The following is a 16,359-nucleotide window of genomic DNA, read 5'->3' as shown; positions in this document are numbered from 1 at the left end:
GTATTTTTATTTCATCATACTCTCGTATTCGTCAATCAATTGCAATTTCCTCCTCCTCGTGTTGAAGCGTCCCCAGCTTCCATCGATTGGGGATTCTCTGTTGATTCCGAGTCAATTCAAATCCCTTGTTTGTGAACTTGGTTTGATAAAGCGATCCTCAGCTGAAGTGTAGTCATTGTGAACGTGTCCTTAAAGCCCGACGGAGGGGTTATCCCCTCAGCTGTCTGTACACACACCCCAACAGGTGGCTACACCTTCAACTTGACCTTATTGATGATGACCCCATGCTACTGTGATGGGGGGGGGGGAGGAAACATAAGATGTGAAGGTTGTGTTTGACAGATTCAGGCCTACTTAGTATAGCAGGACAATAGTATTCAATATAATCAATAGACATGTGTTTTATGGAATACAGACCAAAAGTGTATTTAACTAAGTTTGTTAAACCTATTTATAAACACTTCATTTACAGCCAAGAAAATCAAAAGTCAATGTTTACGTTAAAGACTAAGACAGAAGATACTATTTGCTTTTTATCGTTAAGGCATTTCACTGTCATGTTGACAAATCACTTTTGTGCCTTAGGCATATAAGAACGAGCCGTATACATAATAGGCTATTATGGATTATGAGAGAGAGAGAGAGAGAGAGAGAGAGAGAGAGAGAGAGAGAGAGAGAGAGAGAGAGAGAGAGAGAGAGAGAGAGAGAGAGAGAGAGAGAGAGAGAGAGAGAGAGAGAGAGAGAGAGAGAGAGAGAGAGAGAGAGAGAGAGAGAGAGTGAGAGAGAGAGAGAGAGAGAGAGAGAGAGAGAGAGAGAGAGAGAGAGAGAGAGAGAGAGAGAGAGAGAGAAAAGGGGGACGAACCGTTTAGAACAGATGGGAGAGGAGGAAGGAAGGAAAAGATCACTCTCTCCCCGGTTGCTCGTTCGTGTGCGATCGCAGGAAATATAAATAAACAACTCTCGGGAAAAAAAAAAGTTCGAATAAAACCGCGGACTGGACTGCCTTCGGGCGCAAGAAGCGCGCGCACGGGGACAAGACAGGACAGTGGCGGTGACGCGCCCAGCGGAGTCTCGTCCCTCGCGTGCTTTCACACTCCGAGTCCTCCCGGAGCTCTTTGGACTCTCCGTCAAGTGGCCGTTCGATAACGCGGGTTTTAGGGTGCTAGCTGTGAACTTTTTCGTGTTCAACGTGTGCGGGGGAGGGAGACGGAGAGAAACAAGCTCCGCCTAAAGTATCTAGGCTAATTAACTTTCTCCCCGGAAGAAGGATTCCGGAGTCGAAACGAGGAGGAGGCGGACGACGGGGCGACTTGCATTTTCGACCCGAGGATTCGCTGCTGGCTGTGGCCGAGGTTTAGGCGTTGGCACCCGGGAAGACCGTTCCCAGCCATGGCCGGGGCGAAGCCCGGGGTGCACGCTCTGCAGCTCAAACCGGTGTCCGTCCACGAGCTGCTGAAGACTGGGAGCAAGTTTATCAAATGGGACGAGGTGAGAGGAGCACATACACAGACACACACACAGGCGCCGCGAACTCACACACACGCATGCACGCACGCACGCGTGATGTTTTCACAGCGTAGGGCTACCACTCTGGGCTACAGTAGACAAAACTATTTCCGAAAAATCGGTCCGAATGACACTTGTACCGATGTTTTGAGGAAAACTATAATGTGATTCGCCTTGTTGGTCGGGGGCCAGATGCACGGAAGAGCTTCTTTGCACTTTGGTTGTGCGTGTGGTTGTACCATGGCACGAGGACACACACACACACACACACACACACACACACACACACACACACACACACACACACACACACACACACACACACACACACACACACACACACACACACACACACACACACACACACACACACACACACACACACACACAAAAGATTGTAGTACGATCAGGTGGGACAGGGTCGTTTCCCCGAGGTCCGGCGCAGTCTGTGTTGTGTTCCCGACCTGTCGAGCCAGTTCTTCCACCGTCTCGGGTGAGGTGCCCAGGGCTCCACAGCCTCCTAGTTCTTCCCCCTTTTTGTTGCATTTCCCCGTCCCCCTCCTGCTCTGTTGTCAAACAAGACACCTGTTTCTGTTTGCATTATGTGATTTTTGTAAACATTTTTATAGTGCACCTGTACACGGCAGAAAGATGGAATTGAAATGTGACAGATACGACTTTAAATTCCCAACTGTGGTTTGAAATTCTTCCTTTTCATTGATTCGAAATGACACATTTTCCTGAGGTTGTTGTCCACGAGGTTTAACCCCACGCAAATATTTGTGCTGTCCTCTTTTTTTGTTTTTTTCTTTCCGCATTTTTGCCCTACGACTGGCAACGCCGATATGGGGCGGTGTTATTGACCATAATGATTGTTATTGTGCGTGCACTGCACACACGCGCACACGTCAATGAGTAATCCATTGTCGGTCTTCCAAATTTGAATGTCTCTCTGTACTTACCAAAACCTGCTCCTTCATGACCTGTCTCTGTATTCACTGTCTAACCCCTACCTGCTCCTCAATGACCTGTCTCTGTATCCACTGTCCAACCCCTAACTGTACTTTAATGACTCAATATTTAGTGGCTTCTCTCGCTCGTTCTTTTGTTTTTCATTCATTCCTTATCCTTATTTTTCTCTCCCTCTCCGTCTTTTACTCTCAAGGGGGATTCCGGGGAATGTGCTTGTTTTAGTGATTATCTATGCAAACATGACAGCCATGTCCTCTCGCTGTCGGTCTATGTCTCTCTCTCTTTTTTTCTCTCCATCTCTGGCCCCCACTTTGTTGTTATATAGAAAAGTTAGAGAAAAAAAAGAAGACATTCACACACACACACACACACACACACACACACACACACACACACACACACACACACACACACACACACACACACACACACACACACACACACACACACACACACCGACCCGCGGTGTTTAGATTGAAGTGCCATTTTGACCCTCATTCCATCCTTCCTCTCTCCCCCATCACTCATTCCTTCTTAATGCATCTCTTCTATTATATTCCGTCTTTATTTCTGCCTTTCGGGTTTCACTCCTTCAAGGTGTTCATTCACTTGCCCCTCCCCACTAGGGATGGTCATCTTTAAGATGTAAACGAGGCCACCGCTCTTATTGGTACTGCCTGTCTACCCGCTCATTTAACGGTACTCTTATCAACTCCTGTTGAAGGAAAACAAAATGAAGAACATCAACACCTTGCTTTATTCTTCTCACAATATGTCAACCTTCTTCTGCAGCACTAGCTCACAATGTTAAGAATAATTGAACGGACTATAATGTTGTGAAAATGTAGATGTTTTGGTATTTTTTTCCTGCTGAAAACGTCATCCTTGACTGCCCATCCTATCGAACAAGGAGCGTGACCTCCGACCTGATCTTCCGACGCGTGGTGTCTTTCTATCACGCGGCGCAGTGCTCCGCGGCTCCTCTGGGGAGCGAGCCGCTCTACATCGAAGCTCTGCCGTGGTCCGACTCGGACCAAGGGTGGGTCCGAAAGCCGCGGACTTCCGCCGCACCTTGTCGTGATATTGATGTTTCGCCTATTTGAAGCGTCATTCAAATAAACACGTCTTCAACCAATTCAGAAATCGAATGGGGGGGGAAAAAACGGAAATGTCATATGTGAGTGCAGGGAAGCGGCAGTAATAACCTCGATAGCGATGGCAGCAGCGGGTACGTCGGAGCTTATCGATACCACTGTATTTAATAATTTAGCCCTGGGGCCTTTTTGGATACCGGGTTTCGGTTCCCATCCCTTCTCATACAATGTCTGTAGCTGGAGGAAGTTTCGGCCAATGCAGTGCATTGTGGCCTAATGACATGCACACTCACATACACACACATACACACTCACACACACTGACTAACGTGTGGAGGAAAAGGAATGCACTGTAAATGTTGGTTTTGCTCTGTGTGTGAAGTTAGTTGTGTGTGTGTTTCGGAGGTTTGTGTGTACGTGTGCATGTGTCTGGTGGAGGGTGTTGGAGGTTTTGCATGTGTTTGTGGGAGGCTGTTTAGGTTGTGTGTGTGTGTGTTTCACATTGAACGACTTCCTGTTCCAGCTTGTTATGGGCTCCTCTCCCCTCCCTCCCCCTCTCCCTCCCTCCCTCTCTCCCGCTCCGCCCTGCCTCACCCGCCCCCTCTATGTTCCCGCTACATACGTTTACATACATGCAAAATCCACGTCACATTCCTCGACCGGACTACCAGGCATTTACATACTCGGGGTGTTCAGATACGGATCCTTCAGGGCGCTTCCGACGCTACAGATCTGATTCCACAGCACTTGTACTACGCTTTGGATGAGTGGCTACAAGAGGAATGCAAACGGAAGGGAAATATTCAGCGAGAGAGGGAGATAGAGGTGGGGAGAGACACACACACACACACACACAGAAGTGCAGCCAGTGGGTATTTGAGAAACGTCACACATCACAGTGAAACACGGCCACGTGTGCGTGTCAAGTCAAACAAAACGAAACACAGCGCACGTCTCCCCCACGCGTCTCCGCTCTAGGGGCCGACGGCGAGCCAGGGAGGTTCAGCCGCCGTCGTTTTCTCCCCGACCAATCCCGTGCAAGTGCCGGTTGCCGTCGGTTACGTCTGAGTTGAGGACGGCGAGGAGGTCGACCGCCGGTGAGACGATTTGTCGTGGGGGTCGACGAAGACGATGACGAAGAGGTAGAGATAGAAGGGGGCAAAGCGGCCGTAGAAGAGGATGGTAGAGAGTGAGGGCTGAGATATGATGATTAAGATTCAAACGAACACAGCTAAATGCTTCTGCGGTCATGCGTTTTCCACGAGAGAGAGAGAGAGAGAGAGAGAGAGAGAGAGAGAGAGAGAGAGAGAGAGAGAGAGAGAGAGAGAGAGAGAGAGAGAGAGAGAGAGAGAGAGAGAGAGAGAGAGAGAGAGAGAGAGAGAGAGAGAGAGATCCCTCCATCAGGTGGGGGGAGGTCTTTCCTAATGATGCTGCTAATAGGCCTGAGAGGTTTAGGGGCTGGGGGGCGTGGGGGAAGGAGGTCAGGTGTCAACCACAGCCACATGTGGAGGGTGGGAAGGATTGACATCTGGAAACAACTTTGCCCTCCCTGGTGCCTTCTGGGTTCCTTCCCTTCTTTTTTTGTATTCTGGTTAAAAACTCCTTTATCTCCTTCTCCACTTATCTTCCTCCCCTCTCCCCCCTCTGTCTTTTCACCCATTCTATTATCCTCCTCCTCCTCCTCCTCTTCCTCTCATATCAAATTATTCAGAAAATTCACCTTTGTCATCTTGACTTTCCTCATCATTCTTTTGTAACCTTCTTTAGTTGATGAAGATGATGGTGAAGATGTTTTCTCATGTGTCTCAAAGATTAAAAATGTCGGCACTTGAGGAATTGTTCCGACCCCTGGGGACCGAAGTGCAAGATATAAAAGTACAATGAATCGCATTTTAATTAGGTCAATTAATTGGGACGTATCATTGTATTAGTTTTTATATGTTTTTTTCTGCCTCATTATGTCATTGGCTTCATTCCAGTTCTAGATTCCACAATCCAAGATCAGACGCGGCTCGGTTTGGATTCACTCCGTGACAAAAACATGTTGACACAACGGAAAATTTGCATTATGTTGCGCTCTCCTGTAGTGCTGACAAAACCACATATGACTAATGTCATATGCAGTAATATTGCAGTAAAACAGGTTGAGCACCACCTCTGCGTCAGGAGTCTATATTTGTAACCGATTGCCGTTTCACTCGGTAGTCTGTTTGCATTTAAAGGCTTGACGTGGACACGCTGTTCCGCGACCTTTCTGCCCCTAAAGGCAACGTAGTCTTCTGGAATGAACAGTCACAGAAAACCTGACTGAGCTCAGGTCCATGTCGTCAAGGAGGGGTCGGAGGGCTCTTGTGCATTGATGCCCACTGGTTGGAAATCGAACCCAGAACTTTTTGGCCTGATTTGAACATCCATTGAGCGAACCATAGTTTCAGGACTGATTGTTGCCGTCACTGGTGAAGCATGATCCTGTGTTTGGTTTTTATCCGCGGCCCGTTTAATGTGTCTGGCCTCCGTCACCACCTCTTGCTCTCGCGCCCTGGGGTACGAAGGTCAGCTGTTATCAAGTTTTACCTTGTTGCCAAAGTAACACACACACACACACACACACACACACACACACACACACACACACACACACACACACACACACACACACTACAGTTTGTGCATACACTTTTCCACCGTGGTTTACGACTGTGTGCTTTAAAACACACAGACTAGTTAAAGACACAGTCATCGTTCTAGCTTATGCTTGCATAAACAAGCGGCATTATTTCATGGAATTTCTCTCAAAGCCGATTTACCTCCACAATAAAACTATATGGTCAACATTTGTATAACGTGGTAAAAATAATCAATGTCCGCACACACATGCCGGAACAGCGACTATTTCGGAGGCTTAACCTGTAGACATCCTACAGAAAGTTCACCCCTGATCCCTAACTGATACTTAAAAACATCTATCTGAATCCACAGTGAGTCACTCTGGATAAAAGTGTCTGCCGAAAAAAGAATATATACTGATAATATTTATTTAATTTATATATTTTTATTTTGTAATAACGGTCCCTAACCATAGGTTACAACGATGATCCAGCGGTCAAAAATAAGCATTTAAATAATTCAGTCGTCAAGGCAGAGAGGAGTTCTGGTTGACGGATCCTCTCAATGATTCCAACTAGCACTAATAGAAGAAGAGATAACCGTTTGATACACAGTGTTGCCCTGGAGACGACCTCGCCGTTACCTGTTCCGTTTCCTCCTCACGTTAATACAATTTTCAAAATTGATTAATCGTATATTAAACATCAAATGGAAACTAGTCTGTCGTTGCAATTAGAATGAATTGCTCCGGACACCGAATGTTTTACTATGAACCATTTAGTCATTTATCAGATGCTTTGAGCCAAAGCCACTTAGTGTGGATTCAGAGAGATGGAAAGAGGGCGGGAGAGAGAGAGAGGTATCTATCTCACACACGTATCTGGTGTTTGTGCTCAACAAGGTGTGTGTGCTGAACCACTTGTTTCTTGCCTTACCACATCAACGACTTCTCTTCCAGTTCTTGGCGCCCATAGAGTGTCTTGGTCTGGTGGATCAACTGGCGTATGGGGAAACTTGTTCTGTGAGTGGAAGGGATGTTGGCTGTAAGAGCCAGAGGAAGAGTTGCTTGGTGGATGTTTGAATCCCAACGTTTGCAGTCCAACCCCTGGGCATCCTTGAGCAAGAGTTCCCCTAACCGCTACATGCTCCTTCATGACATGGATCTTCTGGATCTCACTGCAAGTGGATAAAAAGTGTAAATAAAGTTGTTTCCTGTCAACTTTGATGGCAAGGCCACCAACGATTCTACAACAGAAGTTTGTCTAAAATGTCAATTCGGGAAATGTTATCAGAATCTGTGGTGAAATAAATATTTTATAATGAGAACATACACCATTTGAGGGCTTTTATCCAAAGTGTTTGAGCCAATAACGTGAGAGGACACATTCCTGGCATGAGGAGTGGCCAAAGAGGATATGCAACCCCCAACCCTGGAAGTGTTAATTGCTCTAATTGAGCCAATCGTTTAGCCACTCAGGACCAGCTCCAAGGTATTAACAACGGAAGTTATTTTCTAATGCCCAGTTCAGAAAGTGGAAGGAACTGGTTTTGTGGTAATTGGTTGAGAGAGATGCTGCCAGAATGATTCAGCGGTTAATGTTCTTTAAGTGATTTTCATTAGATACAAACAGCTGAATACAGTATCTAATATATGAGAATAAGCAAAGCGTTTATTCAGTTGAGTTGCTTGGGGTAAAAAAAAAAAACAGATTTCGGTGGAATGTGGGACAGCTACAAGCACAGATCAAACATATTTAGAACTATTTCTTGGACCTCTTGACAGCTCATCATTGAAGATGGGTGTTATCAAGGACCTGCTACAGGAAGTAAGGTGTCATCTTACTTAAGGATGCTTACTGGTTAGAGGGCAGGCATCGGGGATCAAACCCACAACCTGTTGACCAAGAGTCCAACACCCAGTCCTACACTAAGCTTCTTTGACACTTGTAGTGTGACGCTACGGTGTGTTTGAATGTGTGGAGCTCTGTCTGGGCGAGGGTTTATTTCGATGTCCACATCCGAGAGCGGGTTGGGCTTCTTTGACACTTTATGTATGACGCCACAGTGTTTGGGACATTTTATATGTAACATTGCTCATTATATCCCTCATGCACATCAAGGGTACTAAAAAGGTTTAATAAAGTCAGCGTTGGACGTTATCATTGAAATAACTGCCCCCCCCCCCCCCCCCCACACCCATCTCTGCTGCCTTAAGCATTTTTTTTTTAATCTCATAGTGTGTGTGTTTGAATGCGAGCTGAAAAAAGGGTTCACCTACACCTTAAAATACCCCTATTTAAACACCAGCATTTCAGAATATCGACCCTATAGACCGTGATGGCTGGATCAGTCTACTTATGCTGCACAGTGGGCTGTACCAACCGATAGATTAGTCTACCCATTGTATATACCTGGGTTGGATCCCCCCTACTTGTGGTTTCACCCATGGGTCGAATTTTGAAACGGCTTTTAATGACTAACCAACATCACACCTGGGAGGACAAAAGGGTCCCTTTGAGCGGGAAAGATAAAAACAATGTTTTGCGCTATAAAGTCTATACTGAAAACAAGACCGCCGAGTATGTAAAGTAGAGCTGGCTTGCAGATAAGCTGACTTCCTTCTTCCTCTTGTCTGCTTCCAATGAAAGATTCCGCGGTAGGTTGAGGAGAGCGAGAGGGAAATGGGTGAAGAGAGGGAGCGAGAGGGAAAGGGGTGAAGAGAGAGAGCGAGAGGGAAAGGGGTGAAGAGAGAGAGCGAGAGGGAAAGGGGTGAAGAGAGAGAGCGAGAGGGAAAGGGGTGAAGAGAGAGCGAGAGGGAAAGGGGTGAAGAGAGAGAGAGCGATAGAGATAGGGGTGAAGAGAGAGAGCACCAACCTCCTAAGCCAGTGACATCTTAGCAAGGTTTTATTCTGGGGCAGGGTTGAAGGGCAAGGTCAGCCCAAGGGACAGAGTGGTAGTGACTTATTTTAGTTTTTAGTGAGCAATAGTAACATGTTACCCAGGGTGGGTCTTTCTTTTGTAGCCATTTGTTTTCCTGTGTTGTGAACGCTGGTCTGAATCATCACTTGATTTCAAAACGAATAAAGTATGAAACAATGGAGAATGTTCAGGCTGCAACAAATCAATTGCGTAGTAGTTGGTATAATGTTGGGCGTATTTATATTGTATACATATTTTATTTATATTTTATGCATTTCTTTTTTTCCCATGGTATTGGTGATGCCGCCAAGCCAATGCTACCACTATTGTATGTTCAAACCTTCATTATCGATCAGATACATTTAATTAGCTTGGAGTCAAATAAATAAAGTCACATGTTTGATCCTGCCATGCGAATGTATTCATTGTTGGACGATCTTGCTGGTTGCATTATGAGATGAGTCATTTTGAAGAAATTGTTCAGCACCAGATATAAACAACAGCATAACAAACCAGTGCAGGAGAAGATTAAGTGATTTAAAATTGCAGAATTTCAGAGCTACTTCCTGTATACGTGTCGTATAGAAAAAAACCTGACCACCAAAATTCATTTTCACCATTGATTGATTGTGTCTAGGGCCTGGCCGTACTTTTTGGGTTAGAAAACTCCAGACCCGTAGCCACACAAAGATTCACGTTGATCTAAAAAATGTTGCCTTTCTTCTTGGGTCTCTGACCACTTTTTTGAATTGCATTCATCTATCCTTTCTTCCTCCTTCTTCCTTTCCCTCCATTTATTCATTTATTTCTAATCCACTTAACTCATCCTCCTTTCCCTCTGACAAATCTCTCTCTCTCTGTCCCTCTCTCTGTCTCTGTCTCTCTCTCTCTCTCTGTCTCTGTCTCTCTCTCTGTCTCTGTCTCTCTCTCTGTCTCTCTCCTTCTCTCTCTTTCACTCTCTCTGTCTCTGTCTCTGTCTCTGTCTCTGTCTCTCTCTGCTTTGTCCCCCCCCCCTATTAGCCCACCGTCGAGCCTAAACTAAAGGTAGGTCATGTGGTTCTTGAAAGGCGCATTATAAGTTAGTGTATTATCGTGCTTGTTAATTCATAGACACACCCTGTCTGCTCGCGGCAGCAGTACCCGGATCCATTATCATTTGTGAAGGATGAATGCCAACATAGTTTAAATGTATAATCTATTTAAATCCTGCGGTGGGCGGTTGTTTTGAGTTTCGGGCCAGTCAACCTCCTAAATGTATTTCCCAGTGTTAAAGTCCATTTCTAAAAGAGGGTTTGGTGAAAGTAGTAGTAGTAGTAAGTAGTAAGATAGTATGTATGCTTAGTGACAATAGTACGTTTATAGTCAGTGATGTGTCTGGACAAAATCACTAGGGGTGGCCCAGAATATCACGCCGGCATTGATGATGTGATTAACGATTTCTTCAAATCCTAAATCAACTGTCAGATTTTGAAGTGGCACTCCGGCTGGCCAATCCAATGTGGTGCCACCCCAGCCCCTCCCTGGACCCGCCCCTGATTATAGCTATGTCGTATATCATGTTAGTATTATAGTCTGGAGCATATATTTGATATAGTTGTATTATATTAAGTTAATTAGAAATAGATCGTAATATCGTTTACATTTGTTGGGCGTCTCCGCTAGCCTGCAGTGGAGCTAAGAATCAAGGTAACGACAAAGAGTATGGCAGGAAAAGACGATGATGATGACGATGATGCATCCATCGTACACCCTCACAGCGACCGTTGGGTGTTTTCTTGTAGAACATCATCAACCACTATCATTTATAGCTAATGATAGGAATTTAAGATTGTGAGGCTGAGTTCTTTGTCAGTCTTCGTGGCCTCATGGTGATGAAGAGGCATCACCGTCGTGTCGTATTGATTTGATTTAAGATTTACATCTCATGCTGGAACATGGCCGCTCTCAGTGTTTGTGTGCCTCTCTCTCCTTTTCTCTCTCTATTACTCGCTCTTTTTTCCTCTCTCTCTCTCTCTTACTCTCTCTCTGCTGATATGTCAGTTTGTCCATAGTGCTAATCAGATAACAACGCTACTAAAACGCTACGCGCTACTCTATTGCAATTCATTAAGACCCATCCTCGCCGAGCCTTCCCATTAAGCATTAACGAGGACTTGTTTTCCTCTAAGAGTTTGCTTCCAAAATAAAAGCCCCTGGTCGGGCAATTAGATCTCCAATGTATTTGAGCATTCAGCCCGGAGGCTCAATGATAAAGAAGCCTGAGCTTAAAGGCTCATTTATACTTCGGCAAGTTCATTCATGTTTACGTTGCTGTTTGGCGGCGGTCCGTTTTAAAGTGTAACTACTGCGTACAGGTTGACGGACCGACCGCCCCCATCTCTCCCGCTGCCGCCTCATTCATAATGGTTTCTTTGTATCTGTGGTTTCCTGCAGGAACCCAACAGCGGCCCCCCCAGCCTGGTCACCCTGGAGGTGGAGCCCAACGGATTCTTCCTCCGCTGGAAGAGTAGTGGAGCCAACCAGGTGACACAGACACACAGACACACACAGACACACACAGACAGACACAGACACACACACACACACACACACACACACACACACACACACACACACACACACACACACACACACACACACACACACACACACACACACACACACACACACACACACACACACACACACACACACACACACAGAGAGAGACACGTAAACACACTCACAGAGAGGGAGAGAGAGATACACGTAAACACACTCACGTGAAGCAAACTGGACGGGCGACTGTCGTCTTGTAATGTAAGCATGTTTCAAATGTTTTGCTCACACAATTACAATTGACCTTATCAACATTCTCTATCTCGGCCTCCCTCCATCCCTTTCTCTCTCTCTCTGTCTTTGTGTCAGAATATGTGGTGAATTAATTAATTAATAATGTGAACATACACCAATAAGGTGAGAGGACACATTCCTGGCATGAGGAGTGGCCAAAGAGGATATGCAACCCCAAACCCTGCAAGTGTTAATTGCTCTAATTGAGCTAATCGTTTAGCCACTCAGGACCAGCTCCAAGGTATTTACAACGGAAGTTATTTTCTAATGCCCAGTGCAGAAAGTGGAAGGAACTGGTTTTGAGGTAATTGATTGAGAGAGATGCTGCCGGAATCATTCCCCGGTTAATGTTCTTTAAGTGATTTTCATTAGATACAAACAACAGCTGAATACAGTATCAAATATATGAGAATAAGCAAAGCGTGTATTCAGTTGAGTTCCAAAATGCTCGCACTCTCCCTCTCTCTATCGTTCTCTCTTTACCGCTCTGAGCTTCAGGCTGACCAGTTGTCCTCCTCCTCCTCCTTATCCTTCGTACACTTTATTGTCCTTTCTTCACTTCAGCGGGTTTGATCCCAAAGCGACTTTACAAACCTTTTTATAAACGTGCGTTGTATTTTCTTTAGATTGTATGCGTGCACTGGTATGACCTGACTCCACTGAGTCTACACATGATAAACTAGGATATTCATAAGAAACAAGATAATAATAATAATAATAACAATAATAGTATTATTATAGGAATGTACCCTGTCTTCTGTAATATCAGTGGTGAGTTCAGCGTGTGAATGATTGGAGCGCGTGTTGCGGGGGTTGTTTGTCTGTTGTAAACACAACATGGAAGTAAACAGAAGAAGAAGCCCAAAAGGCACAACAAAACCAAACCAAAGCGGAAAAGGAACTCGCACAGAGAGCCAACCTGCCTGTGTGGAGTTGGGGAGAGGGGGGGAGAGAGAGAGAATGTGAATGTGACTCACTGGGCTACGTCCACAGGCTCCCTGAACAGATAAGGTGCGCTCACACTAGGCACCCTCCAACGTACTTCAAGTGGTAGAAGGTGCTGGAAGGCGAGGCTGGGAGCAGCCGAGGACGGCAACGTGAAGCGAGCCAAAGGGCCAGGGGATGTAGACAAAGTTACGATTCCCCTATTGAGTTAAACGGCGAAGTGTCAGACAATAACCCAGGGGAGGGAGAGGGAGAGGGAGAGGGAGAGAGAGAGGGAGGGAGGGAGGGAGGGAGGGAGGGAGTGAGAGAGGGAGAGAGAGAGGGCTGATGGCTCTTCTCGCCAACCACTGAACCTACAGCCAACGGGAGAGTGTGAGGGCGGTCACCATACTGGCGTGCCCACCTCCCTCATAACGCACCCTGTAAGCACTCCGTGTTTACCTTTGCACGCTGCACCGTTGCAACAAAGTTCGTTGATGTTTACGTGTGTGTACATAGTAGTTTTGTTTATGTTTACCTTTGTTTAGTTGCAGCCTTGTTTTAGCTGTACGTCTACTCTGGTGAGAGTACCTTGAGAGCAAGCAGGAGCTGGAGCCAAGTTCCTTGCATGACACACTTGGCCAATGAGGCCGATGTCTCTCCTCCAAGGGAGGCTCAGAACAATCAAAGCACAGGATCAATATTGCAGCCGCGACAGGAAACACCCAAGAACGGCACCGGCGAGTTTCTAAGAAGAACCATAAGTCGACTGGGAGCAGAGCAGCGGTGGCGGGCCTATAGTGTAGTCCTGCTCCCAGTATCGTAGCGAGCTGGGTTCCACAGTCCTCCCCGTACCTGCAGGCGTCTCGTGCGGTCGGCTATGGATTTAGTTCACCTGCTTGAGGATGAGTGACGTGTCACCAGTCAGATATGGCTTTTGCATATCAAAAACAAATGTGCTCTCCACTTTTCTTCCTTATCCTATTTTCCCCCTTCAAACCGCGTAAATCTCTTCCTGCTCGGTCTGTATTCATTTATTTCCTCTTTTCTGTCCTTCTCTTGTTCTCTCTATCACACTGTCTCTCTCTTTCGGCCTCCTCTTTTTTATCTTTCTGTCTTTGCCTCACCCTTTCGGTCTTTCTCTGCGTCTTTCTCTTCACCTCAAATGCCTCTTTCTCTGTCCTGGTCTCTCCTTCTCTCCGTGTCTCACCCTTGCCTTTTGTATCTCCCTCCATCTCTCCCCTTGTATTTTTGGCCGCCCTGATTACACTCCAGGCATGCGTGGAATGTTTGTTCACACACAGCATTGCAACAGCCCTGCTCGCTGCATGCACTGCAGCGCGTGTGTGTGTGTGTGTGTGTGTGTGTGTGTGTGTGTGTGTGTGTGTGTGTGTGTGTGTGTGTGTGTGTGTGTGTGTGTGTGTGTGTGTGTGTGTGTGTGTGTGTGTGTGTGTGTGTGTGTGTCTTTTTACAGTACTGGAACACTAGGCCGTTGGTTGCCGCGGGGATGGCTTTGTCACAGTTGGAATGTCGGCTAAAACGGGACTTTACAATTACGCTGAACACCGGAGACGACGTGGCAAAAAACTGAGGACGACCTTGAAACACTTTCGAAAAAATTTGATTTGTTCCTAATTAACACGAGAAGGGCAGGGAGGGAGGGAGGGATAATGGTTAGAGGGGGAGACGAGGGTAGAGTTAAAGGGAGGAGAGAGGGAGAGACAAGGGGAGAGAGAGGAGAATTAGAGACGGGAATACAGGGAGAGAGAGAGAGAGAGAGAGAGAGAGAGAGAGAGAGAGACGGTTGATACTGTATGCAGAAAGTTGGAAAAGCAAACTGATATTAGGTGACAGGTGTGCACCGGGGGACATGTTGGGACTCGCGCGTCGTGTATGAATCCTGTGCTCTGACTCCTCGTCTAAAAACAAGCGACGCGCTTCACCTGAAACGGCACTGGGTCATGTTTTCCTGTCACACTCCCAGACGTTAGACGCTGCTTAGGAGTACAGTGTAGCTCTACGTCTCTCCAATCTCTTCCCACGCCTTGCTCAAGGGTAGACTGCCTGCCGGGCGATGTTTTGACCCAGCGCCACGGTAACCACGTCAAAACACAAAGGATCCGGACAAACGACGAGATCCTCGGGATCCGATGTCATGCCGACGGCTGGCGACGCCCACATGGTTCACTGTACAACGGGCGACCTTTTGTTGCTCGAGGTTTGTTCTCGTAACAGAGGAGGAACAGTTCCTCAATAGTATTGTTTTCAGTGTTTTCCCAGAATGCATCAATCGCTCGTTCCTCCTCCCCCCCCCCCCCCCCCCCCCCCCCTTGGAGATATCTGGAAAATGGCGGTCAAGTGGAAACGAGACACGTAGGAACGGATGTCTCGGCTCAAATTAGCGAACGGCAATTAGCAATTAGCATTCTAATCTCCATCAATGATGGAGCTATTCTGGAGGACGCTCGTGTCTGTTATTATTAAGTGCAGCCCAAATACCTCACCTCCTCCTCCCCTCGTCTGACTGAACACTGGCGGAGCTGGTGGGTCAAACTCTTCAGGAAGCGTTGAGGAGAACGCAGAAGAAGTGGATCAAAGGAAAGACACACACACCGACACAGACACAGACACAGAGAGAGAGAGAGAGAGAGAGAGAGAGAGAGAGTTCTTTTGACCTTGAGCTTCATGGATTTGACCTTTGACCCTTAGCTTGTGTTTTCCCTACAGGGACTTTTACATTTTTCAAAGTTCCAACTGTCGCCAGACATTGATGTAGTGTCTGTTTCCATTTGTTTCACATGGCACAGTCGTCCCATCATTAATTATTGGTTTGTTTTCATTAAGAGAAGACCGGGAAAATGTCAAATCTATGCCAGGGAAACCAACTGCATTGGTCTGTATTTGGAAGCCTTCGTACTTTGTCACGCACACACGCACACGCGATGGTGATAATGCTGGTGCTGGGGACGAACCAGTGGGGGAGCTAAAGCTGTGGTGTTGTGTATCAGGTTCCCATCCATCCCTCCGTTGTCTCTCTCCACTCCAGCCTTTTCATCTGGCTGTATTTGACTCTTCCTCTTCTTCTTCTTCTTCTTCCCTTCCTGTCTCTCTCTCACCTCTCTCTGCACGCCCACACATTACTCGCCGCGCCCTGTCCAGCTCTGTTCAGCATGAAAACCTTTCTGCTGTTTTCTCTTTGAATCTTTGTCTCCCCCAGCTATCTTCTCAAACGCTTTGTGAAACCTGAGGATAATATTGCGCACACTTGCGATGTTGTTCCATCATTCGTAACTGCTTTTTTTTTTTTTTGCATGACGTCAGTTGACTTTACAGAAGTGTTGTTTTTCTAAATGTAACTGGATCTATGCCCTTTTCGGCCCCGTTTTCATTGTTAACTATGACATGGGTTAACAGGGGTTTAAAGCAATATTTTAAGTTCAACATTTGCCCCATTCTCTCACTTCCTTTCAGAGTATCGGTCGCTCAAATCTCACGTCTTCCACCC

At 46.5% G+C, this 16,359-nt stretch overlaps 1 protein-coding gene across 1 annotated transcript in view; it reads left to right on the top strand.

The window, feature by feature from the left end:
• Window positions 1–877: 877 nt before the first annotated feature.
• Window positions 878–16,359, top strand: part of plcb3 (phospholipase C, beta 3 (phosphatidylinositol-specific)) — a 44,551-nt gene continuing 29,069 nt past the window's right edge. Inside the window, exons 1-2 of the mRNA XM_056575265.1 lie at window positions 878–1,488; window positions 11,532–11,621. Coding sequence (XP_056431240.1) covers window positions 1,390–1,488; window positions 11,532–11,621 — 189 coding nt within the window. The 5' untranslated portion in view covers window positions 878–1,389. The remainder of the gene's footprint in view (window positions 1,489–11,531; window positions 11,622–16,359) is intronic.

The sequence above is a fragment of the Gadus chalcogrammus genome, chromosome 17, assembly GCF_026213295.1.
Source record: "Gadus chalcogrammus isolate NIFS_2021 chromosome 17, NIFS_Gcha_1.0, whole genome shotgun sequence".
Classification (NCBI taxonomy): Eukaryota; Metazoa; Chordata; class Actinopteri; order Gadiformes; family Gadidae; genus Gadus; species Gadus chalcogrammus.
This window is presented reverse-complemented; position numbering and strand designations above follow the sequence as displayed.